The 27890-nt window shown below is 42.5% G+C and overlaps 1 protein-coding gene across 1 annotated transcript; it reads right to left on the reverse strand.

Moving 5' to 3' along the window:
• On the reverse strand, nt 1–27890 carry SLC25A15 (solute carrier family 25 member 15). The gene is made up of 6 exons (XM_007945240.2): nt 27836–27890; nt 18501–18759; nt 10323–10460; nt 3015–3184; nt 1544–1702; nt 1–125 (listed from the first exon to the last, which is right to left on the reverse strand). Exons 1-6 carry the CDS (start codon nt 27888–27890, stop codon nt 1–3), a joined length of 906 nt encoding a protein of 301 aa, XP_007943431.1.

The raw sequence follows: 27890 nt of genomic DNA on the forward strand, positions 1-27890 counted from the left end.
TCAGTATGCTTCAAACTGGCTCATCATCAACTTCCTGCTATATTCATAGGCCAAAAACAGTGCCCCATTGGCAGGGAACGCACGAATCATAGTCGGTTTCAGTCCAGAATACAAAGCCGTTATTCCTACAAGGTAGTAGAGATACAATAAAATGACACAGAAAGGTGATCAAAGATTCTTGGAGAGTCCTACACAGCTGCAGAGCAGATATTTTCATCCTTACTCTATAGCAGCACTAAAACCTAAAAAGTGATGGGAGGATTTATTTCCAGGTTTCCCTACATACACTCATAGCAACAAGGACACTTGCCAGGTGTACGGCCAGGCTGATCCATGCTCAAGTTCCATGCATGGTTAACTTCCATTATGCAAACTGGGCAGAGCTGAGCCTTACAAGGTCAGATGGGAGGCCACCATTGAGCCATTTCCTGGCAGCAGCAGCTTTACAGCTTCACCTGGGGTGTGAGGACCACAAGGCATCACGGGCAGTGGAAAGAGCACTGCCCTTGAAGTGACAGATCTTTTTCTAGTACCAGTACTAGCTCTTGACTGATTGCCATTGAGTTGATTTCACTTCATAGCAACCCTATAGGAGAGAGAGTAGAACTGTCCCATGGGGTTTCCAAGGCTTCCAAGCCTGCTATCTTTATGGAAGCACACTGCTACATCTTTTTCTCACCGAGTGGCTGGTGGGTTCGAACCACTGACCTTTTTGTTTGCAGTTGAGTTCTTAACCACTGTGCCACCAGGACTCCTGGATTGCCATTAAATGGGGGAAAATAAATTCCCGAATTGTTATGAAAATTAGATAATGGGGGTATAAGTATTTTGTAAAACTATAAAGTGTTCTGCAAATTTAAAATGGAATTTCTATTAATATACAAGATGTTTGTGCTCTACTTGGGAAATGAATTGAACACTTTCTGCATACTAGTGTATACTAGGAATGTGCTCCCTAATTTTAAGATGCGTAATGGATTCTGGAAGGACCTTCACTCTCTGGTTTCATGAAGTTAACTTTATACAAACCTTACTTTAGAAACTCTAAAGTAATTCTAAAAATCGACAGTAAATCACCTTCAGAAACTTCTTAGTCTTTTTCTAACCCCAGAAGTCCTAGCGTTAAGGATGCTGTACATCCTTTTAAACCCCGAGTGGTACAGTTAGAGATCAGCTGGTATTATCGATGTTACATAAACCAGGTGAAGCTAATCTCAAAGCATCTGTCCCCTTAGGCAAAGCCTTTATTTTAAAAACTCCCTCCAGGCAATTTAGAACAAAATATTCTGGCTGATACCTGGCCCGGGGGTTAGGAACAGGACCTTTAAGGATTCTTCTTGGAAGGAATAAAAGCAAGCTAAAGAAAGGAATCTGGAAAGCTAAATCCACAAAGGTGGGTTCAGGGTTCATCCACACTGTGAAAGATAGCATGAGAGGTGGGGAAAGAGAGCAAGCGTGCGCAATCAACCTCAACAAGACTAGCAGCAAAGACAACCACTCACTCTGGACATACCAACTCTGTACCTGCAATCAGTACACTCACCTTCATTCTTCAAAACACTTACAAAGGTTCTGATAAATCCTGCCTGTTTTCCAGACATGGAAAGAACCTGAATTCTGGATTTGATACAATCGACTGGGTACACAGCCAGCCAGAGGCAAATTCCACCAACTCCACCACTTAACATCAAAGGGACAGGGCCTGGAGAAGAAAAAGAGCAAACAGTATTTTGTCTCTAGAACAAGTGACATGCCAGGGGTCAGTATTTTGTCTCTAGAACAGGTGACATGCCAGGGGTCAGGTAGGTGAAAATACAAATGGGAATGCTGGGGAATGCAATTCTTTGAGGAACTGTCATAAGCTCCTGTTAAAACCAAAACCAAACTCACTGCCATCGAGTCAATTCCGACTCATAGAGACCCCCTTTGGGTGTCTGAGCAGTAAATCTTTATGGAAGTGGATTGCCCAGTTTTCCTTCCAAAGCTCTTGTTACTGGGCACCAATTCAGACTGGCACACAAGGTCAGACTGGTTGTCCATGTTCACTTCTGAATTTCGCCAGAACAAGAAGCTCTAATGAGGGCTGCTAACCAAGGTGCAGGCCCGCTGCCTCATCCCCCAGAGGGCTGGCCCACAGGGGACCAGACCAGGAAGCTCATAGCAGGTGGCAATGCCTTACCATGGTGGGTGGGAAGGGAAGTCAAAGACCATGGCCATGTACTTTTTCACCTTTCTCACTCTATTTTATTACTCTAACACCCTATAAAGGAACTCTGGTGGTGCAATGCTTAAGGCATTTGGCTACTAACCAGAAAATCAATGGTTCAAATGCACCAGTTACTCTACAGAAGGAAGATGAGGCAATCTACTTCTGTAAAGATTTACAGCCTTGAAAACCCAATAGAGGTCACCATGAGTCAGAATTGACTTGATGGCAGTGGATTTTAACACTCTATAGCCTCAGTTCTTTCTTTAAAAAAATCAAGATTCTCTTATTAAACCCAACAACTAAGTCTGAGAGCTTGACTAGTCCCCAGAATAGATTAAAAACATGAAAAGGGGATAATTTAAGAAAAAAGTAACTCACTTAAGTGAGTCAAGCATTACATATAGTTGTGTCAAGTGGCTAAACAGAATAAGCTACAAAGAACTACTTTTCACTACATCAAAACACTATCAAGATTTATTAAGTGTTAAGCTTATTACATACAAGATCATAGCAATTTCCCCATGGGAAAAGTAATTTCTGTACTTCTTCTCCCTCCAAATGGGATCCAGAACAAATTAACAAATGTTACTCCAGTAAGACATTTGGGAGGTACTGCTTCAGCCCCTGGTCCTGAGAGATACACAGCCTAGAAGAAGGATGCTAGCAATCACTTTCCTACATCCAGAAGCTCCTAGTGCCAGATGGACCTCCCTCCACCAGGAGGCGCAGGGCAGAGGATCAGCAGCAACCACACCACTGGGGGGAGAGAGCGCATATGCAAATGCCGTTGTGCAAACACATTTACCTAGTTCATCTTTTGATCTCTCTGATGCAAAAAATGATCGGCTCAGTTCATAGCCCCCGAAGAAGAAGAAATAGCCCGGTACTTCTCGAAGTAAAGTGCTTGAGAGTCCATGGTAGAAGCCCAAGGGGCCATCCTTCCTAAGGATACTCTTCACAACAGACCAAACTGTACTGGGAAAAGACAGTGAGTGACATAGTTATGGCGAGTGGGGAAGGAAGAAGGACAGCAGCACACGCACCCAGTTAACAGGCTGACTTTATACTTAGCAGGGCATTCTGAAGGAGCTCTCGTGGACTGCTAACCAGAAGACTGGCAGTTCAAACTCACCAGCTGCTCCATAGAAGAAAGATGGGGCATCTATTTCTGTAAAGATTTACCACCTTGGAAACCCAATGGGGGTCACTATGAGTCAGAATCAACTAACTCAACGGCAATGAGTTTATTGTTGTTTGTTTTTTTAAGGGTAGTCTGAGAATAAAAGCCAGCCTTCTGTGGGAAAGAAATATTTTAGAGAAGTATAGATACCTAGAAAAAGATTTGCCACCTAAATTATTCCATGGCAAATATATTTTATTAAAATGAATGCATGCATTGCTATATTCACATTAGCAGAGATGTAGAGTGCTGATGCCCATTTTTCTACAGTGAATTATCAAGAACTAGAGTTACAATAAGGAGTTACTCAAACTCGCCAAGAATAAAATGGTATTGCATTTGCCCACTCTCTCACCTCTCCCCGATTCCTATCTCCTCACTTTTTTCATGTGTTTTGAGGGAATTTGTTCAGTGTTGAGGGTCTGTTTTGTTTTAGTGCAGAGAGAAATAAACAAAGGAATAAATGTTACTCAAAGGCAAGACAAGAAATTCTAAAGTATAAACTACAGCTGCTATGATGAAAGGGTATATACGCAGGGTAATTGGTTTTAAACCCTGTTACTGCACTGGAACAAAGGACCACTTTTCAACTACAGAGTCCTCCTCCTGTAACAGGTTTTATCCCTATTAAGAACTGAATCAGGAGTCCTGGTGGTGCAGTGGTTAAGCACTTGGCTGCTAACCAAAAGGTTGGTAGTTTGAACCCATCAGAGGCTCCATAAGAAAAAGATATGGCAGGCTGCTCCCAAAAAATTAAAGCCTTGGAAACCCTATGGGGCAATTCTACTCTGTGCTACAAGGTGACTATGAGTCAGAATAAACTCAAAGCAATGGGTTTGGTTTTTTAAGAATAGGATTAGACACCCGTTTAGTGTGAGTTAGTAAATGCCTCACTTTAAACTTCATTCTCAGAGGATAGGCTACTTAACTTGGAGCAATGAGGGGTTGAGGCTTAAGGTAATAAAAGCCACATAGTTTTAATGATTATGTTCCTTCTGAAGACTTCAAAAGGCTTAATCAGGCATTACACCTGCAGAACCACTGGCATTCTATTCTGTGGAATGAAACAAAGTAATCCAGCACAACACAACCACCTGCCTTTCAATCAAGTCTTAACCCCAGGGTTGCAGTACTCCCCAACTGGAGGTACTGCTATGCCCAAAATACAAAGCCAGACTTCCTAATTTATACTTTCTTGCAAGATGTCTTTTGGCTTTAAAAATTACTTTCTTTAAAAATATCTAAACTGTAACAACCTAAATGTTTATCAACAGATAAGTGGATAAACAAAATGTGGTACATTTGTTGTTGCTGTTATGTGCTGCCAACTTGTCTCCGACTCATAGCGACCTTATGTACAATAGAATGAAACACTGCCAAGTCCTGTGCCAGCCTTACTATCCATACTGTACCTGAGACCATCCTTGCAGCCACCATGTCTATTTATCTCATTAGGGTCTTCCCCTCTTTTGTTGACTCTCCACTTTACCAAGTATGACATCTTTCTCCAGAGAATGGTCCTTCTGACACTATGACCAAAGTAGGTGAGATGACATGTGGCCATTCTCAATTCCAAGAAGCATCCTGGCTGCACTATTTCCAGGACAGATCTGTTAGTCCTCTTAGCAGTCCACGGTACTTCCAGCATTCTTCACCAACACCACAACTCAAAAGCATCAACTCTTCTTCAGTCTTCCTTATTCATCATCCGGCTCTCACATGCATATGAGGTGATTGAAAATACCACGGCTTGGTTAGATGCATCCTAGTCCCCAAGGAGATATCTTTGCTCTTCAGCGCTTGAAAGAGGTTTTTTGCAGCAGATTTGCCCAATGTAATATGTCTTTTGATGTCTTGACTGCTGCTTCCACTGGCACTGATTGTAGAAACAAGTAATATGAAGTCTTTGACAATTTCAATCTTCTCTCCATCTATCATGATGCTGCTTACTGGTCCAGTTGGGAGGATTTTTGTTTTCTTTATGTTGAGATAAAATCCAAACTGTAGACTGTAGTCTTTCATTTTCATCAGTAAGTGCTCTAAGTCATCCTCACTTTCAGCAAGCAAAGTTGTGTAACCTGTGTAATGCAGGTTGTTAATTAGCCTTCCTCCAATCCTGATGCCACGTTTTTCTTCATACAGTCCAATTTCTCAGATTATTTGCTCAGTATATAGATTGAATAAGTGAATAAGTATGGAGAAAGGATACCACCCTGACGCACCCCCTTCCTGATTTTAAACCATGCAGTGTCCCCTTGTTGTGTTCAAATGACAATTCGAACACAATTGGTGTATGAACACTCCTGGTCTATGTACAGGGTCCTCATGAGTACAAGTGTTCTAGAATGCCCATTTTTCTCAAAGTTATTGATAATTTGTTATGATCCACATAATCGAATACCTTTTCATAGTCAATAAAACACAAGTAAACATCTTTCTGGTATTCTTTGCTTTCTGCCAAGATCCATCTGACATCAGCTATGATAGCCCTCACTCCACATCCCTTCTGAATCCAGCTTGCATTTCTGGAAGTTCTCTGTCAATATATTGCTGCAACCATTTTTTAATTATCTTCAGTAAGATTTTACTTGCATGTGATACCAGTGATATCGTTTGATAATTTCCACATTCTGTGGGATCACCTTTCTTTGGAATGGGTACAAATATGTATCTCTCCCAGTCAGTTGGCCAGGTAACTGTCTTCCAAATATCTTGGCATAGCCAAGTGAGTGCCTCCAGCAGGACAGCCGTTTGTTGAAACATCAGTGGCTATTCTGTCAATTCCTGGAGGCTTGTTTTACACCAAATTCCTTCAGTGCAGCTTTGACTTCTTCCTTCGATACCAGTGGTTCTTGATCATATGCCACCTCCTGAAATGGATGATCATCTACCAATTCTTTTTGGTATAGTGACTCTGTGTATTCCATCCATCTTCTTTTGATGTTCCTTACATCATCCAACATATTGCCCATCGAATCTTTCAATATTGCAATTTGAGGCTTAAAAGTTTTCCTCAGTTCTTTCAGCTTCAGAAATGTCAAGCGTGTTCTTCCCTTTTGGCTATTTAACTCCAACTCTTGGCACATTTCATTATAATAATTGACTTCGTCTTCTTGAACTGCTCTTTGAAATCTTCTGTTCAGCTCTTTTATGCTGTTGATTCTCCCATTTGCTTTAGCTACTCTCCATTCTAAGCAAGTTTCAGTCTCTTCTGACATCCACTTTGGTCTTTTCTTCTTTTCTTGTCTTTTCAGTGACCTTTTGCTTTCTTCATGGATGATGTTCTTGATGTCATCCCACAGTTCTTCTGTTTTTTGGTCACTGGTGTTCAATGCATCAAATCTATTTTTTAGATGGTCTCTAAATTTAAGAGGGATAAAATCAAGGTCATATTTTGGCTCTTGTGGACTTATTTTAACTGTCTCCAGTTTCAACTTGAGCTTGAATATGAGCATTTGATGGTCTGTTCCACCATCAGCTTCTGACCTTGTTTTGGCTGAAGATGTTGAACTTCTCCATTGCCTCTTGCCATAGATGTAGTCAATCTGATTCCTGTGTACTCCATCTGGCAAAGTTCATATGTATAGCTGCCATTTCTGTTGATGAAAAAGGTATTTGCAATGAGTAAGTCGTTGGTCTTGCAAAATTCTATCATACGATCTCCAGCATCATTTCTATCACCAAGACCATATTTTCCAATTACTGGTGATTCTTCTTTGTTTCCAACTTTTGCATTCCAATCACCAGTGACAATTAACACATTTTGATTGCATGTTCAGTTGATTTCAGACTGCAGAAATTGGTAAAAATCTTCAATTTCCTCATCTTGGCTTTGGCAGTTGGTGCATAAATTGAATAACAGTATATTAACTGGTCTTCCTCATGTTGTTGTTGTTACTGTTATGTGCCATAGAGTATGACCCGACTCATAGCAACCCCTCCTTGGGTTTCTGAGATGGCCTCATAGGCGTATAGATATTATCCTGTCACTGATAGCACTGTACTTCAGGATAAATCTTGAAACATTCTTTGTGATGATGAATGCCATGCCATTCCTCTTCAATTTGTCATTCCTGGCATAGTAGATCATATGGTTGTCTGATTCAAAATGGCCAAAACCAGTCCATTTCAGGTCAGTAATGCCTAGGATATCAATCTTTATGTGTTCCATTTCATTTTTGAAAACTTCCAATTTTCCTAGATTCATACTTAGTACATTCCATGTTCCGATTATTAATGGATATTTGCAGCTATTTCTTCTTATCTTGAGTTGTGCCATATCAGCAAAAGGAGGTCCTGAAAGCTTTACTCCATCCACATCATCAAGGTTGGCTCTATTCTGAGGAGGCAGCTCTTTCCTAGTCATATTTTGAGTGCCTTCTGACCTGAGGGACTCATCCTCTGGCACTGTATCAGAAAATGTTTCAGGGCTATTTTTCAGTAATATATCAATCAGACAGTGTTTCACCACTATTCATAAGGTTTTCACTGGCCAATTCTTTAAGAAGTGGATGGCCTCTTACTTCTGAGTCTGTCTTAGCCTAGAAGCTCCACTGAAACCTGTCCACCATGGCTAACCCTGTTGGCACTTGAAACTCTAGTGGCACAGCCTCCAGCCCCACAGCAACACACAAGCCACCACAGGATGACAAACTGACAGATGAGTTTGTCTCCCTTAGCTGTTCCAAACTGCTCCACTCCCACTTCCCAGCCTTCCCAAGCAGTTCCGGTCCTCCAAAAAGCTGTCTACCACCACCTTCCAGCCCTCCTTACCAGTTCCGGCACTCCAAAAAGCCATCTGCTGCTACCTCCCGGCCATCCCTACCAGTATGTATATAGTACATAAATATCATAAGTATGTGGTACATACATATGAAATATTACTCAGTCATAAAAAGAAAGTAAGTCCTGATGCATGTTATAATATGGATAAAATTTGAAAATATTATGCTAAGTGAAGTCAGTCAGTCATAAAAGGTCAAATACTGCATGATCCCACTTATATACAAGATCTTAAAAACTTGTGAGCAGCCATGGAAGATGCAACAATTGGTCTCTCCTGTCTGATGCAAAGAAGAGTGAAGAAAACAAAAGACACATGGAAACAATTAGTGCAACAGGCTAGTGGACCATGAAAACCTCAGCCTACACAATCCTGAGACCAGAAGAACTAGATGGTGCCCAGCTACCACAGCCAACCACTCAGAACAGGATCAAAATCAGAGATCCAAACAGAGTGGGAGAAAAATGTGAAATAAAATTCAAAGTGTGATTTGACAGAGACTGGTGAAACCCCAAGACTATGGACCCTCGTCACTCTTTGAACTCACTCCAGTGACTTCCGGCCAAACAACAGACAAGCCTACCTACTGAACAATTACACCAGCTATGGTACACTCCTTAGAACATCAGCTGTGGTAGATCAGCATTTGCACAGAGAGACAGCTCAGAGGGCAGGAATGCATAGGAAGGAGGACACAGGGAAAATCTAACCACAGGGAGGAAGTGAGAAGACAGCTACTACATTGTGGGGTTTGCAAATCGATGTCATGAAACAAAATGTGTATGAACTCTTGAATGGAAAATAAATTTGCTCTGTAAACTTTCACCCACATCACAATTAAAAAAAAAAAATCTAGAATAGACAAATGCATAAAAACTAAACTTCATTAGTGGTTACAAGAGGCGGGAGGAGGCGGGGGAAACACTCACTGTTTAGGGGACACTGAGCTTCTAATAAGGATGAGGAGAAAATGTAGAGATAGATAACAGTGATGGTCACAAAACATGATGAACATGCACGTTACTAAATTGTGCATGTGAAGAATGCTGAAAAGGCAAATGTTTTGTTAGTATTTACCACAATTGAAAAAAAAAAAAACCACCTGGATGGTGTTAATGTTGTATTTCTTCATCATCTGGCCAATGGTTACAAAGGAATGTTCAATTTGTAAATATTAATAAACAGGCACACCTAACTTTTCATGATTTCTATGTATGAATTCATGTTATTACATGTTATACTTCAATAAATAATTTAACAGTTACTCTTTTAGATTTGTAGGTATGAATGATAGACTCAAATTCACAATAAGGAAATCTCAATAGGTCTCTATTATAAACCCTACTCTCACTGAGAGGAGACCGATAAATCTGGAAATCATCAATGTATCCACTGTTGTTTCCCAGTAGATACACAGGCTTTGAGTCAACCACAGCAATGGCTAAGATCAGAACTCCTGTCAGCCAGATGTCAAGATAAATAAGCACATTTTGGGATTAATAAAGTAGTAAATCATGTTGTGTGTGACATATGCACCTCACAGTGTAACTACAATCTGTTTTTGAGACTGAGCTGGTGCTATGACATTGAAGAACTGCTCTCCTTCATGAGCATTTTGGTATTTTCAGAACCTTTGTCCTTCATAGAAGTTGTAGTGGAGGGGCAGTCAAGGAAGCTGCCCCTCCGATCTAGGGTGCTCAGTGTGAACAGCCACGTGCAGTCCTGGAATGGGCATCAATATTTATCTCAGAATCCAAATGGGCACTTGCTGAAGACTCAGGTCTTAGACACCTGCTACTACTGGGGACAAAGTTCAAAGCTGTCTGCTACGTGCCCCCAAATAGTTAGGGGTCATGTCTTGTGCACACAAGAGGCCAGAGAGGCAAAAGCTGCTGGCTTCTCCACTTCTGGAGATTAACTATTTGCCTAAGACATTCTATGGGATAGTAGGTCCAACCATCACAGTCCTTTCAGAAAATTATCTTTTGACTAGTTGGGAAAAGCATTCTAGAGACACAATAAAAAATAGTTTAGAATAGATAAACGTGCCCATATCATCTCTGCCACTTGATTTTAGTGCAGTACAAAAATAGAGACCCAGTACACCAAGGCAACAGAGACCTGACCGCTTGGGCTCAAGTGGTGCTTACTTCTGGCTCGTTGCTATCTTTCCCGATGTCTCCATCTCATACATGGTCTGTAGCCGGCACTTCACAAGCTCAGTGGGGCAGAGCACCAGTGCAGCAAACGCAGAGGCAAAGGACCCAGCGCCTGCGTTCTGGAGGTCACTGAAAGGACACAAGCATAGGAGACAGTTTCACTCGTTCCACCAGCACTCGCCACACAGAAGGTGCTGGGGCAGTAAGGAGAGTAACGGTGGAAGGAGGGAACACTTGTCAGTGCCTGCCAGGAACTTCACATGCTGCTCCATCCACAGCCCCACAACCTGTGAAAGTAAGAGCAATATCCCAGTTTCCAAAGGAGGAAAACGATGTTTAGAGATGTTATGTATGTGCCCCAAACTGCAGAGCAAACAAGTAGCAGTGCAGGATTCAAACCCAGACGGCTCAGGCAGACTGCAAAAAACATACTTTTTTTATTAGACAAGTGATACAAACAAGCAAAACAGCAAGAACAGGGGGAAAAATTACTCAGAGTCCTACCACCCAAAAACATGTACCATTAATACTCCAGTGTAATCACACTAGGTTCTGAGGTCATCCCAATATGTGGTATATAACATAACTGTCTCAGATGAAACCCAGAATAAAATTTTAACTGAAACACTGCAGCAGTGACAAGACTTCCCTGGTCAGCTGATTACCCCCTTGCTCCTGCAGCATAGACAAGAGGAGGCGCAGTGTAGCTGTAGGAGTGGGGCCAGTGCAAGGCAGCAGGCTCACTGGTTTTGGGGAAAATGGTTAAGGTGAAAATTTAAACTAAAATTTAACCTTAATGGATGAATGAATGGACACAAATCCAAAAATCACCTAATTTCTTGTGGGTTTTAGTACCACCAGCATGAGAATCACTAAGAGTTCAAGAATATGACAAAGTCTGAGAAATAAATTGCTAGGAAGGCTTCTCTAAAGATTCCAAACAAACAGTTGCTGTCCAGTCAATTCCAAACCCTGGTGACTCCACGTGCGTCAGAGTGGAACCACTCCCCAGGGTTTCCGGTGGTTGATCTTCCAAAAGCACATTACCACGCCTCTCTTCCAGTGTGCCTCTCGTTAGACTCAAATCTCCAACCTTTCAGTTAGCCTCCAAGGGCAGTAAGTTTTATACCACCCAGGGACTTAGCAAAGAAAATCCCTAACCAATCTCTGTGATGGAGTTTTCTCACAGGGACACTGCTGGCATTTGGAAGGGCCAACTCCTTGAAGTGCAGGAAGGACTGACCAGCTCACAGGAGGACAAGTGGCTCCCAACCCTCATCCATTAAATGCCAACATGTCACTGGAATTACCAAAGATCCCAGGGGTGGTACCACCCTCAGCCAACCTGCCACATTAGTATAGAATCAAGGGCTGCTTCCTGTCTCACGAATGTCCCTGCCCTATGTCTGGCCTTCGCAGTGGTGGATGCACAACAGGTATCTAGGGACCTGGTCAGCCTCTCCCACACTCAAGTCTTTCAGAAACAGGCTTGGAATGGGGTTTTCTTTCAGGAAGAAGGTGATGCTGCAAGGCGCTGGACTTCCTTTGAATTTTGGAGAATGAAACATAAGACCATTTAATAGACAAGGGCTAGATATAGACAGTTTTATAAAACGTAGATATTTTGTTCAACGCTACTGATTCCATGCTTTCCTCCTCACTTTGCTCCAACAAAGCTTAAGGTGGCTCCTACTGCCTTGCAGCCAGCCTACAGGTCTATAGTAGTCTCCCTCAGGGATTGCCTATCAGTCTGCTGACAAGCAACAGTAAATTGGGGTCATTAACCAGAATGGGCCAGGTCTGCTGGAGCAAAGGTGACAGTCAATAAATGTAGAGGCCTCTTAGCCCCAAGTGGTGGTAAGCATGGCTCAGACATGTGGACCAATGCCAAGCACACTACACAGGGCAAGTACATAGGCCAGATGAGATTTGCTGGGGACTTTGGCTTTCTAGTGAAGACTTCATCTACTAGCATACTCACCAAGGGCCTGGGCCCCAGGTTCTGCTGGGAGGAAGAATGTTTAGAACTAGAATGGAAATGGCAAAGGCGTATGAGGGGGTTCAGTAAGAATCAACTGTTTGCCCCTCATTCAACAAACATGCTCCTGAACACTCCTACCTTGTAAGATCCTGAGCAATCAAAGGTCAAGCTCTGGGCGAACACCCTGGGTGGTGTTCAGCCAGGGACAGACAAATATTTACAGTATTATTGCAGAAATCCCCAACAGGTTCTCATAAGCAGTGCTTCCCTCCCACTGCTCCTGCTCAAACATCCCTCTAGGTCTGTGCTCTTCCAAACAATTCCAGAGCCCCGACTGAGGCTTGGTTTCCAGCTCTATCTTTCTAACTGGGTGATCTAGAGCACATCGCTCTTAGCACCTCTTTTCCCACCTATGAAACAGGATCATTACCTCTGCTTTGCTCATTTCACAGACCGTGGTGAAGGCTGAGAAGCAGATACACTCGTCAGAGCTTTGTAAACTCTAAGACAGTACTTTCCTGACCAGTCATGAGAAACTGCTGTCCTGCAGGATGAGAAAGTCCTCATGCTCACAAAAGATATGAGTGCTGGCTTAGACAAAGTTAACCAGGATGGTTTCTTTAACAAACCAAGTATCACGTATACTACTAAAATAAATACGATGTACACAGAGGGAGTCTCCACTCTATGCCCCGTATTCTCCAGCCACTTTTGGGGGCATCAATTCAGTGTTCTGAAAACCATAAAATCCACTGCCTTCCAGGGGATTCTGACTCAAGAACCATCCAGGACAGAGCAGAACTGCCCCATAGTGTTTCCAAGGCTGGAAATCTTTATAGAAGTACACTGCCTCATCTTTCTCCCATGGCTGGTAGGTTCGAATTGCTGAACTTTCAGTTAGCAGTTGAGCACTTTAATGACTGTGCCATCAAGGCTCCTTGCTCTGAAGACAGGACAGAGAAATGCAGCTGTAGGGATTACATTGTTCTCCACTGGCAAAGCACTGTGCCCTCGCTTCTCTTCACTCTGTTCACAACCTAAGAAAAGGAAAAAGGCGGGGTGGCAGACAGACTCAGATTCCTGATGGTTTTGCTCAGGCAAGAAGGCAGAAGGTACTGTGTATCTCAGGTGCTGGGGTGACTGCTCTGCCCAGAGAGGAAACAAACCTCCCTCTAGAATCTCATGTGCTCGTTCACTATCTCTGCATTACATCCTTCTCCAGGAATGCTGAAGGAGAATAAACTCCAGTTCTCCTCAGGTAAAAGACAGCCTCAACCTCTCCGTCAAGTGGGGGAGAGTACAGTCATCCATCGTTTAACTACTGTTCAGCCTTCACTATGAGATGCGACACTCTCTAGGAGGGTCTCCTGCTTCTTTCTTTATTTCTTCTTCCTAACCTCTTATATGGTGCTGAGTGGTGCAAATGTTTACCGTGCTTGCTACTAATGAGAAGATTGGAGGCTTGAGTCTGCCCAGAGGAACGCTGGAAGAAAGGCCTGGCAATCCACTTCCAAAAAATCTGCCACTGAAAATGCTATGATGCACAGTTCTACTCTGACACATATGGGGCTGCCATGAGTCAGAGTCTACTCCATGGCAACTGGTATTATAACTTCTACATGCTGGAGAGGCCAGGCTCTTCTTTAGCTCTGTCTCCCTGGGCAATTGCATCCAATTCCACAGCATTAAAAAACAAATATCATCTATCATGGTAGAAGCTCTGTTTGAGGAAAGACACATCTTTAGACCTCCAGGCATCTCCAGAGAATAATTCTGTACAAAGAGATCTGCTTCATCATGCAGGGCCAGTAATTGCAATCAGGTTTCCAATGCCTACCAAAACAAGCAATGAGGATGCCCTCTGCCATCACCAAGCCGATATAACCATTTTAAATGACTTTAAAATAAATCAGTATTCATAGAAGGGATAGCAAAACATCCCAGTGGTTTCCAAATCCAGTTTAGTCTCTAGATAAAAAATTCCCATGGGATGTGTCAGCATATCATTGCTGATGTCAGATCGTTCCTCGTCCTCTTCTGAATCCAGCTTACATTTCTAGAAGTTCTCTGTCAATATACTGCTGCAACCATTTTTTAATTATCTTCAGTAAGATTTTACTTGCATGTGATATTAATGATATTGTTTGATAATTTCCACATTCTATGGGATCACCTTTCTTTGGAATGGATACAAATATGTATCTCTTCCAGTCAGTTGGCCAGGTAGGTGTCTTCCAAATCTGTTGGCATAACCGAATGAGTGCCTCCAGCAGGGCATCTGTTTGTTCAAATATCTCAATAGGTATTCCATCAATTCCTGGAGCCTTGTTCTTCTCCAGTTCTTTCAGTGCAGCTTTGACTCCTTCCTTCAATACCATTGGTTCTTGAACATATGCCACCTCCTGAAATGGATGAACATCAACCAGTTCTTCTTGGTACAGTGACTCTGTGTATTCCTTCCATCTTCTTTGGAAGCTTCCTGCATCATTCAATATTTTGCCCATAGAATATTTCAATATTGGAACTTGAGGCTTAAAGTTTTTCCTCAGTTCATTCAGCTTGAGAAATGCCGAACGTGTTCTTCCCTTTTGGTTTTCTAATTCTAGGATTTTGCACGTTCCATTATAGTAACTGGTTTTGTCTGCTCGAGCTGCTCTTTGAAATTTTCTGTTCAGCTCTTTTATCTTGTCAGTTCTTCCATTTGCTTTAGCTACTCTTCACTCAAGGACAAGTTTCAGAGTCTCGTCTGACATCCATTTTGGTCTTTTCTTTCTTTCTCATATTTTTAATGACCTCTTGCTTTCTTCATGGATGATGTTGTTGATGTCATCCCACAATTCTTCTGGTTTTTGGTCATTGGTGTTCAATGCATCAAATCTATTCTTTAGACGGTCTCTAAATTCAGGAGGGATATATCCAAGGTCATATTTTGTTTCTCATGGACTTGTTTTAATTGTCTTCAACTTCCAGTTGAACTTGCATATCAGTAGTTGATGGTCTGTTTCACAATCAGCTCCTGGCCTTGTTTTGGCTGAAGATATTGAACTTTTCCATTGCCTCCTGCCATAGATGTAGTCAATCTGATTCCTGTGTACTCCATTTGGTGAAGTCCACTTGTATAGACTCTGTTTGTGTTGCTGAAAAAAGGTATTTGCAATGAATAAGTCGTTGGTCTTGCAAAATTCTATCATGTAATCCCCAGCATTATATCTGTCACCAAGGCCAAATTTTCCAGCTACCGGTGATTCTTCTTTTTTTCCAACTTTTGTACACCAATCACCAGTGATAAGCAACACGTCCTGATTGCATGTTCAGTCAATTTCAGACTACAAAATTTGACAAAAATCTTCAATTTCCTCATCTTTGGCTTTGGTGGTTGGTGCATAAATTTGAATAGTAGTAGTATTAACTGGTCTTCCTTGTAGGCATATGGATATTATCCTATCACTGACGGCAGAACAGAGCTTGAAACATCTTTTGTGATGATGAGTGCCATGCCATTCCTCTTCAATTTGTCATTCCCGGCCCAGTAGATCATATGGTTGTCTGATTCAAAATGGCCAAAACCCATCCATCTCAGCTCACTAATGCCTAGGATATCAATCTTTATGTGTTCCATTTCATTTTTGACAACTTCTAATTTTCCTAGATTCATACTTCATACGTTCCATGCTCTGATTATTAATGGATGTTTGCAGCTGTTTCTCCTCAATTTGAGTTGTGCCATGTCAGCACATGGAGGTGCTGAAAGACTTACTTTATCCGTATCATTAAGCTTGGTTCTACTCTGATGAGGCAGCTCTTTCCCAGTCCTATTTTGAGTGCCTTCCAACCCAAGGGGCTCATCTTCCTGCACTGTGTTGGACAATGTTTCCGAGCTATTCATAAAGTTGCCCAGTAACGTATCAGACAGTGTTTCTCTGCTATTCATAAGGTTTTCCCTGACCAATTTTTGAGAAGTGGATGGCCTCCTCCTTCTTTCTACTCTGTCTTAGTCTGTAAGCTGCATTGAAACCTGTGCACCATGTGCAACTCTGCTAGTGTCTGAAACACCAGTGGCATAGCCTCAAGCCTCACAGCAACATACAAACCCCACAGGATGACAAACTAACAGATAAGCCTGTCTCCCTTAGCTGTTAGAAACCTCTGTGCCCTCCCCTTAACTAATTTCTACCTGGAACCTGCCACTTTGTGGTCCCTGGCTGTTCCCGCCCTTTCCTGGCTCTAGGGGGCCTAGCCTTGCCTCCTGCCCCTTTTTATCTGGATATTCTGCCATTCCGGAGGTCCCTGGCCTCTTCTGCTTCCTCCCCTTCCTGGCTCTAGAAGGCATGGGGTCTAGCCTTGCCTCCCGTCCCTTTTACCTGGATATCCTGCTGTTCTGGAGGTCCATGGCTTCTCCTGCTCCCTCCCTTTCCTGGCTCTATGGAGCGTGGGGCCTAGCCTTGCTTCTTACCTCTTTTTACCTAGATATTCTGCTACTCCAGAGGTCCCCGGCCTCTCCTGCTCCCTTCCTTTCCTGGCTCTAGGGGGCTTTTGATCTAACTTTGCCTCCCGCCCCTTTTTACCTGGATATCCTGCCACTCCAGAGGTCCTCAGCCTCTCCTGCTCCCTCTCTTTCCTAGCTTTATGGGGCTTTGGGCCTAATCTTGCCTCCTACCCTTTTACCTGGATATCCTGCTGCTCTAGAGGTCTCTGGCCTCTCCTGCTCTCCTTTCCTGGAGCAATTCTACTTCTAGATATACATCCAAAAGACTTGGAAGCAGACACTCAAACATAGACTCATACACCATTGTTCATTACAAGACGATTTACAATAGCCAAAAGGTGGAAATAGCCTAAATGCCCATCAGTGATGAATGGATAAACAAAACGTCGTACATACATACATACAATGGAATACTACTCAGTCAGTAGGAGAAATGAAGCCTTGATATGTGCTACAATGTGGATGGAGCTTGAAGATATTGTGTGAAGTGAAATAAGTCAGTCACAAAAAGACAAATACAGTATTACCTCACTTACATGAAAAGACAAGAAAAGGCAAACGTAGAGAGAGACCAAAGATTATCAGTGTTACCAGGAAGAGAATACTGAGTTTCAGTTTATGGTGAAGGTAAAATTGTGTTGATTAAGGATGGAGCTGCAAAGCTAATTAATGTAATTGCTGTTGGTAAGTTATAAATCTGTAAAAATTGAATGAAGAAAAGTTGTGTGATATATGTATAATGACAGAAAAAAAAAGTAGTTGCAGAGTCTGCTTATATATAACCAAACACCTCATAAGATTTGGTTCCTTGGTTTGGAAGGTAATAGTTTTATGGGAAATCCCAGTTGGCCTAATATCTTGTTTAGTGCTTCTGTTCTACCTCTTAGTTCTCTGCATAGAGCTTGGAGTATTTAGAGCTTACAAGTGGCCACCCAAGGTATAACAATAAAAGCAATAAGAACAGAGGAAGGAGAACAGTCAGGAATAGGAGGAGGAAATGGAACGTGTGGCTAACTACCTCCATGAACAACTGCCTCCTTTGTCATGAGACTACAAGAACTGGATGGTGCCCAGCTACCATTACTGAACTGTTTGATCAAGTATTTCATAGCGAATCCTGATCAAAAGGGGGGAAATGCAGAACAGAATTTCAAATTCTTATGGAAAACAGACTCCCGGAGCCATGAAGAATGGATGAACCCCTGAAAACTACTGCCCTGAAACCTTAAACCAAAAATATTCACCAAAAAATAGTTTAGCTCACTAGTAAACAATATCTGCCTTAAATATTGTGCTCTTTTAAGATCTATCTGTGTGGGATCAAGTTGACAACAGCAACACAAAAGATCAGACAGGAAATTTATGGGGCAGAGAGTTTATGTTGATGGGTGACAACCCAGAAAAGGAGGGTGAGAACAGCTGCACAACTTGAAGACTGTCATCAGTGTCACTGAATTGTACACGGAGATTTTGTTGAGTTGGTGCATGTTCTATTGTGTATATTCTCAACAGTAACAACAAAAATAAATTATAAAGAAAAAAGTTTATGTGATGACCAAGTATGACTTCATAATTAGAAAGGTGCTATTTTAGAAAAGAAAATGTTTTTCCTCATAGGTATCATACAAAGCTTGACTAAATAGCAGTGGTGTTTTTTTAAAAAATAAAAACAAACAAAACTGTGTCAGCATCCCCAGCTCACCTCAGCTTTGCCTGCTTGTCCAAACCAATCACTTTCCTCACCACCTGCTGGCAGAAGCCGTAGCACATGAAGAGGACAGAGTTCTCAGCAATGTTGGCAATCAGCGCTGGGCTGGTGCCCTTGTAGAAGCCCCGGAAGCCCACCTGCGAGTAGGTCTTCAGGCAGCAGTCAACGAAGCCTCTGTACAGGGTTGGGAATGTCTGCATCTTCACCTTCATTGTGTCAAAGGGCTGCCCGGTCAGGACACATGCAGTGCCCCCTGCAAACCAGGACAGCATATCAGTCTGTACCACTCCAGGACAATATGCCACAGGTAAGCCATCCCAGGACAGCATGTCACGGCCCATGCCGCCCCATGAAAGCATATCACAACCCACATGACCCCACAACAGCATGTCACAACCCACATGACCCCAGGACAGCATGTCATGGCCTATGCCACTCTAACACAGCATGTCACAGTCCTGGCCACCCCAGGACAACACATCACAGCCTGGCCACCCTCAGAGAGCATGTTACAGCCTCATCACCCTAGGACATGTCACAGCCTGGACCACTCCAGGACAGTATATCATGGCCAACATCATCTCAGGACAGTATGTAATAGCCTGGCCACCCCAGGATAGTATGTCATAGCCCACAACAACCCTGGATAGCATATTATAGCTTGGCTACTCCAGGACATTTCACAGCCCAGGCCACCCCAAGGTAGCCTAGAACATCATGTCACAGTCCACCCATCCCAGGACAGTATGCCATGCGCCTCGTTCCCCCAGCACACATCACAGCCTGGCTACCCCAGGATACCATGTCACAGCCTGGTCACCCCAGGAGAGTATAGCATGACCCAGCCACCTCAAGACATTATCATGGCCTAGGCCACTTCAATGTAGTTCAGGATAGCACATCATAGCTCATGTCACCCCAGGACAGTATGTCACAGCCTGGCCACCCTAGAACAGTATTTCACAGCCTATGTCACCCTAAGGTAACCCAGAACAGAATTCTTCTCTAGTGGGAGTGTGAGGTTTGACTTTAGAGCACCACAATCATCCATGAAGGAGGGATAAGAGCCTACAACAGGGCTTACCTTTGCTTCAGTTCATTTCAGCCCCCTTCCCTTCTGAATTCTCTAGCAGAATTGAGTAAGGAAATTATACAGGTCCCTGATGTGCCAGGCACCCAGCTTCAACCCTGCAGGAGCCCACACTCAAAAAGGGGAGATGGACATGTGGTCAATAGTCAAAGTCATGGGATGTCAGCCAGCCAAGGTGCAGCATATGTTTAGGAGCATCAGCTGTGGGGTGGAGGTGTCTGGGCCTCTATCTAGCTGAGAGACCTGGACCACCTCCTATATGTGACATGAGGAGTGAAGATGATGATACGAGGGTTTTACACAGTACCTGCTATGCAGTAAGTAGTTAATAAACAGCAGTAACCATGTGTATGTTGGAGAGGAGCCCTATGAAAAAAAAAAAAAAAGAAGGTCTGGGAAGAGTTAATCTCTTCGTCTAAGCAAATGACCCAGTGTACTGACCAGTATCAGGAAAATAAGAGGAACAGACAACCGTTGGAAAAAAGCAAGGAGTCTGGCTAATCCCTGAAGAGCTAAATGGTATTTTCCCCTCTTCTTTATTTGCAACGTTAAGGGATACTTGAAATGTGTATCTTATTATAAATGTTTTTAAGTTATATTATAGGTTCGTTTTATTATACAATATTAAAGTACTTGGAAATGAATTCCTTATGCAACTCCCCATAGCCTGAATTAACAGAAACCTTCCAGTAGCCTGTATATTTTCCCCAGCTATGTGCTTCACCATGGCAGCATTAGATGTGAGACTATATCCCAAAGCCATCAGTGAATTCAAAAGGGAAATGTGGTTCACTTTAAAATGTAAAAAATACATATAATAAAAAAAAATAAAAAAAAGATTTGCTTTATTCTACCCTCTAGACAAGGACGGGAGTTCTGGTAGCATAGTGCCTAAGGCATTTGACTGCTAACCAGAAGGCTGGCAGTTCAAATCCACCAGCCACTCCTCAGAAGGAAGATTAGGCAATCTACTTCCGTAGAGAAACTGCCTCAGAAACCCAAGGAGGGGTCACTATGAGTCAAATCCGACTCAACGACAGCGAGTTTGGTTTGTTTTTTCGGTAGACAAAGGATAGCCCTAAACCACCCAAGAAATAATTTTCTTTCTCTATCCCTATTTTATATTTTCATAGAGCTAGGTTCCTGCATCTCCTCAGTGCAGCTTTCCAGTATTTTAGAAATCTGGCCATGTTTTTCCTATTTAATTATCTTCTTGGATAAACAGCTAATTATTTGACCCTATGGAAAAACCACTTTAATTTGGACTCTTACCAATTAATGATTTGTCTTTAGCTAGGGGATGTACTACAACTACCCTTTGTTAGTATGAATGCCACATTTGTATGTTTTAATACAAGCATTTTAAAATACAGGTAGTCCGGATGAACTTGGAGGACATTATGCTGAGTGAAATAAGTCAATCACAAAAGGACAAATATTGTATTAGTCCGTTACTGTAAAAGTTAAGGAAAGGTTTATCTATTGAAGGAAGTTTTCTTTGTTGGTTACCAGGGGTGGGAGAGGAGGAGAGGGAATGCTGTTAGATAGATAGAGATAGATATTGATTTGGGTGAAGAGAAAGGCAACGTACCAAATGTGAGTGACCAATATGGCAGCATTGAGGATGAGAAAGACACAGAGAGGTACATGGGAAGTACAGACAACAAATATGAACCCTTTTGCATATACAGTACTGAGTTCTCAGTGAAGGCAAACATGGGTATATGGATGGATACATAGGTGGACAGGCTAAATGATTAGGTATGTCTATGAAAGAGGGAGTGTATCCAAGATCATATATAGGGTTGGCAGACAATGGTCCTATAAGGTTATGTGAATGATCAGAATCCCCAGGTATATAGTAGAGCTGACAAGGGGCAAGGTTGTGGTCACTGCTTGGTCACAGCCAGCTACCCAGAGGGACCGAGTAGTTGATCCTACAGGCTTGGGACCATAGTTGCAGGGGACATCAAGCTCAACTGGCATAACATACTATACAAAACATTGTTCCACCTCCTACTTTGGCGAGTAGCGACTGGGATCTTAAAAGCTAGCAAGCTGCCATGTAGATGCAACGATGGGTCTCTCCTTGTCAAGAGCAAAGAAGAAAGAAGAAAACCAAAATTAATGGAAACAATCAGTCCTCGCGACTGGTACACCATCCAATCTGCATCCTATACAACTATGAGACCAGAAGAACTAGATGGTGCCTGGCTACCACTGTCATCCACTTGGAAGGGATGTAGGAGATCCTGCATAGAGAGGGAGAACAATGTGGAACAAAACTCAAAATGATTTGGAGGGAAAAAAAAAAAAAAAGATGGTTGGGACCAGGTTTGCTGGTCCAATAGAGCCTGGTGGAACCACTGAGACTATGGCCCCTAGCTGCCCTTCAGGTCTGGAATTGAACCCACACCTGTGGTTTCCAGCCAAACAAAGTACAGGCATGTGAGTTAAACATTTACCTTAAGTAAACACACTCCTTGGAGAGAACAATCATGGGAGAAGGAAGGGTAGCTTATGCACAGGGAGACAGCTCAGGGGGCAGGAGAGTATGGAGGGATGGACACTGGGAAGTGGTACTATGGGGAGGAAGTGGGAGGGGAGCTGTTGCATTGTGGTAAACTATGATCAATGACATGAGACAAAGTATATGTGAACTGCTGTATGGAAAGTGAATTTGCTCTGTAAATCTTCACCCAAATCACAATTAAAATAAAATAAAATAAAATACAGGAAGTCTTCGTTTACAACAGGATTGCATTCCAACTGTTCCACTGAAAAATTCTTTTTTTCAAAGTTTGCATTATTACTGCCTTTTACTATCAGTATCTTTATAAATTCTAACATTGAACATCTGCAAATGAACATCTGAGAATAACATCAGTAAATTATGCACTGCAACATATATGTAGTACATATTACTAATGATAAGATGTATCAAAACAAAACCCCACAGATGGTCAATAAGTGCTCTGTCATAACAAACACATCATATTTCAATGGCTGATTTTTAAAAACTAGTTCTCCAGGCCTTTCTTCTGAGACACCTCTGGGGGGACTAGAAACCATCAATTTTCAGTTAGTGGCCAAGCTCATCAAATGTTTGCATCAGTCAGGACTCCAAATCAAAGTACTGGCTGCAATATTTTATAGCTGTAAAACTACTAAATCTTAAAGTATTGCTTACTACTTGTTAGGTGTCCATGAGTTGATTTCAACTCATAGTAACCCCATGTGACAGAGTAGAACTGGTTTCCCTTTAAGGTTGTTTAACATTTGAGATCCACACAGCCTCATTCCATTAATTACCCAATTATCTATCTTCTTCAAATGTTCCATCCTCCAGCTGCTCAGAGCTCCATATCCTTCTGGAATATCAGGCTGAACTTTCTCCTATAGCAACTACAGACAGAGAGGACAACTCCCCAGCATGTTTGATTAGAGGAGCTAAAATGGAAACCTGTTCAGTGGTAAAAGCTTTGTTAAAAAAAAAAAAGAAAAAAGGAGAGACACGATGAAGAATCCACTTATGCTACTACACCCTGATCACAACAGGCTCTGCTCTTAAAGGAATCGCTTCGATGGGAAGCTGCATCCAGAAACATTAGGGGTTCTTAGGTCCTTGCAATGGCCAACAGAAACATTCCAAAGCTCAGCAGTTTCCACGTCCAGAGAACAGGGCCTCATACTTATCTTCACCCTTGGGAATGCTTTTGACCCATTATGTAGCATTAAAACAAAGACAATCACAAAAGAACTAAACAAGCAACCAAGAAATTAAGGTCCCAGCCCTGTCTTTACACCCACCAACTGGGTAACTATGGATAGACCCACCATCCCTCTCTGGACCTTATCTAAAGGCCCACTCTATCTCTATCCCCTGAAGACTCTGAGACCCCTCCAGAATGGGACTGCTTCTTCTCATCTGCCACCTCACAGTCAGAATGAAGGTCCTTACATCATTAACAGGCACTGCAGATGCCCAACACCTGTATCGGTTTCATCATCTCCACCTCACAGACCTACTGCAAAGGGAGTTCCTGGTGGTGTCAGAAGTGATCTGTGGCAGATCACCATGAGTGAGGACCTGTTCCTGGGTGGCCAAAGTAGGGAGAATACCTATCCCATAGTTATCAAGAAAACTAAGTGCTGGTATGGAGTATAGTTTTACTCTGACACACATGGGGTTGCCATGAGTTGGAAGAGATTCGACAGCAACAGGGTTGGTGTCATTTTGGTGTATGTATAAGGGCCTGCTACATATTAATGTTCAGTATCATGAAAGCACATCCACCAGCAAATGTCTTACATACTGGACTCCCAACAATCCTGTTGCAATTTAATTTCTAAAACTTACTGCAAATTTAAACATGACAGTCAACTACCTGTACACAGACAAATGCCTTCCTACGAAAAACAATCCTTTTAATTCTATCACAATAGATCCGAGGTTTTGGATAAAAAACCAAACCAAATTCACTGCTTCAATTGCAACGCACAGCAACCCTTCCTTGGGTTTCCAAGGTGGCATTTCTACAGAAGTAGATTGCCCAATCTTCCTTCCGAGGAGTTGCTGGTGGGTTTAAACCGCCAGTCTTCTGGTTAGCAGTCAAATGCTGTAGGCACTATGCCACCTGGTTTTGGATAGAACATACATAAAATCCCAAAAGTTGAGAATCTCTCAAGTGGCCTGATGCTCTCTTAGGGATAAAAATTGAGTCCAGTGTTTACGTGATGGTGACAGGATGCCTGAGGCAGACAACTGTTCTCACAGCATCCTCCACTGAGGGTGCAGGGAGGTTAGGGGACTGCAGATCGCCTCCACAGCAGGGCAAGGGCCAACCCAGAGGCACTGGGTGGGCAAGAGCCCACAGGAATGACACCCAAGATGGCCCACTGCCTTTCATGTCGTGTTTGTCAGGCTCAGACACCTCTGCATTCTCTAACCTCTCTAGTGTTTGTAATAAGCTGTCTCCCTCTACCCTCGCTATCTTACCTTGGGCGACCTTTTTTTTTTATTATTAGGATTTGGGTGAAGATTTACAGAGTAAATTCACTTTTCATACAGCAGTTCACATATACTTTGTCTCATGTCATTGACCAAAATTTACAATGCAGCATCTCCCCTCCCACTTCCTCCCCATAGTTACCTCCTCCCAGTGTCCATCCCTTCATACTCTTCTGCACCCTGAGCTATCTCCCTGTGCATAAGCAGCCCTTCCTTCTCCCATGATTGTTCTCTCCAGGGCGTGTGTCTACTTGAGGTAAATGTTTAACTCACATGCCTGTACTTTGTTTGGCTGGAAACCACAGTTGTGGGTTCAATTCCAGACCTGAAGGGCAGCTAGGGGCCATAGTCTCAGTGGTTACACCAGGCTCTATTGGACCAGCAAACCTGGTCCCCACCTTCTTCTTTTTTTTTTTTTTTTTCCCTCCAAATGATTTTGAGTTTTGTTCCACATTGTTCTCCCTCTCTATGCAGGATCTCCTACATCCCTTCCAAGTGGATGGCAGTGGTAGCTGGGCACCATCTAGTTCTTCTGGTCTCATAGTTGTATAGGTTGCAGATCGGATGGTGTACCAGTCACTAGGACTGATTGTTTCCATTAATTTTGGTTTTCTTCTTTCTTCTTGACGAGGAGAGACCCATTGTTGCATCTAGATGGCAGCTTCCTAGCTTTTAAGGTCCCAGTCGCTACTCGCCAAAGTAGTAGGTAGAACAATGTTTTGTATAGTATGTTATGCCAATTGAGCTTGATGTCCCCTGTGACTATGGTCCCAAGCCCGCAGGATCAACTACTTGGTCCCTCTGGGTAGCCGGCTGTGACCAAGCAATGATCATAACCTTGCCCCTTGTCAGCTCTACTATACACCTGGGAATTCTGATCATTCACATGAACTTATAGGCCCATTGTCTGCCAACCCTATATATGATCTTGGATACACTCTCCATTTAGACATACCTAATTGTTTAGCTTGTTCACCTATCTATCCGTCCATATACCCATGTTTGCTTTCACTGACAACTCAGTACTGTATATGCAAAAGGGTTCATATTTATTGTCTGTACTGCCTTGGGTGACCTTTGATTCATGGAAAAATACTCTGTTCTCTGCTCAACAATTTATTTTAAAAAACTAAGTGCATGGTAGGATGAGAGGAGGTGCTCTGATTGTATTTGATAGGTTGGCCTGGGAAGTCCCACAGACACTGCCCTCCCCCACACCCCACCCTGTTCTTTTAGGCCCCAGCTGATGACTATTAGCCAGCAAATCCTAAAACCTCTCCTTTTCTTCCAGACCTTTAAGACAAGGTATAATATCAGTCTCATTTACCAAAGATATTTTTAAAGGGCACCCTCCTTTCTTTAGTCTCTAGGTGATACAAACAGTTAATGTGCTAAGCTACTAACCAAAAGGTTAGAAGGTTGAGTCCACACAGAGGCATCTCAGAAGAAAGGCCTGGTGATCTACTTCTGAATAATCAGCCACTGAAAACTTTATGGACCTCCATGACCCTGAGACCAGAAGTAGTACATGGTACCCAGTTACCACTGCCAATCGCTCTGAAAGGGATCACAGTAGGAGGTCTTGGATAGAGTAGGGGGAAAATGTGGAACTAAATTGAAAATGATTTAAAGAAAAAAAAGATCAGGCTTATTGAATTGATAGAAACTGGTAGAACCCCTGAGACCATGGCTCTTAGTCACCTTTCAAGTTTGGAACTGATCTCACCCTTCATGGCTCAACTTTCAGCCAAACAGCAGATGAGCCTACATGGTGAATGATAATGCCGGGGAGGTATGCACTCCTTACACCAATCAACCATACGAGAGCAAAAGGGCAGCAGTGCCCAGGGTAAAGCTCAGAAAGGGGGAGGGATAGGAAAGAAGGCCAAATAGAAACAAGAAAACACAGGGAGGAAGTAAGAAGAGTGCTGCTACATTTGGGGGGATTGTAATCAATGTCGCAAATCAAAATGTGTAATGAATTGTTGAATGGAAAAACAATTTGTTCTATAAAATTTCAACCAAACCACAAAAAGTTTTTAAAAAAATTTAAAAAAAGAGACAAAGTGGTAGGTTCGCTGTAAGGAGCTGTCAAGGGATAAAAATAGATGTGCCTAGAGAAGCGGATTTAAAAGAAGTTTCTCATCAAATCATCTTTTTTCATACCATCGGATATGTATCTTGATTTACCATGGCAGTAGCAGCAATAAGATGGGTGATATCAAACAGAACTTTCTTGAAACATTTATTTCCAATTCAAAATGGAGTTTTATATTGTGTTTGTCATAAATCTACATATTCTTCTCTTCCAGATAACTATAATTGCAAGGTTGAGCTTGCTCTGACATAGGATGGCAGGACCATAGTATGCTACCATCCTTCTGTGCACATTCCATATGAACACACAAAACCTATCCCTCATCCAGATCCAGTGCATAACAATGAGGAAACACAAGATCAAGTGCTGAAAACCAGATTAGAAGTGAGAGATGAACCCCTTGAGCAAGGACCCATGATAGAAATGTTCTTTACTACTAAACACCGTTGGTATCCTCATGGACTGTATCACAGACGTCATAAGACATTGAATCCTCCAAAAGACAGATGCTTTCAAGGTTATTAGGAATCAAAGAGAAATGTTATCCTTTGCCTCATCTATCTCTTGACAGAAGTCTGGGGTATTCACTACTATGCTAAACAATAAAATAAAAAAAATACGTTTTAAAAAATAATAATAATAATTAATTTTTAAAAAATACCCAGTGGAGCACAGTCCTACTCTGACTTACATGGGGTCATCAAGAGTTTGAGTCAACTCAATGGCAACTGGTTTAACAAAAAGAGTACTTCCCCAGAGAGATGACACGGTGTTATTTCTGTGCTACAGGGCTATGAAGACAGCCACACTTGGACTGGAATGCTATGTCACCTCCACATCCCTGCCAGGTGGCAATAAGCAAGTGACTTCATCTCTGAACTGTCTTCTATCTGTAAACTGGGGTAATCTCACCACCCCCCAAACTCATTAAGTTTTAATACAATGGTCCCTACAACACCTTCTGCCATACCCTGAACACCCTATCACACTTTGATTAAAGGCTTGCATTTTGTGGTTAAAGCATATTGCTTCATGGGTGACAAAGATACTATTTTCACACTGAGTTCACTTGCCCTCACTTTTAGCAGGGGCTGGCGCGTCACAGAGGGCTGGATTTTCTCTGGGATTACCTGCAGCCCCCGCTGTGAGGTCGATGGCAGCTTGGATAGCAGGATTGGACTTCAT

This window comes from Orycteropus afer, unplaced genomic scaffold (genome assembly GCF_000298275.1).
Source record: "Orycteropus afer afer isolate SDZICR_OR568_19922 unplaced genomic scaffold, OryAfe1.0 scaffold00134, whole genome shotgun sequence".
Taxonomy (NCBI): Eukaryota; Metazoa; Chordata; class Mammalia; order Tubulidentata; family Orycteropodidae; genus Orycteropus; species Orycteropus afer.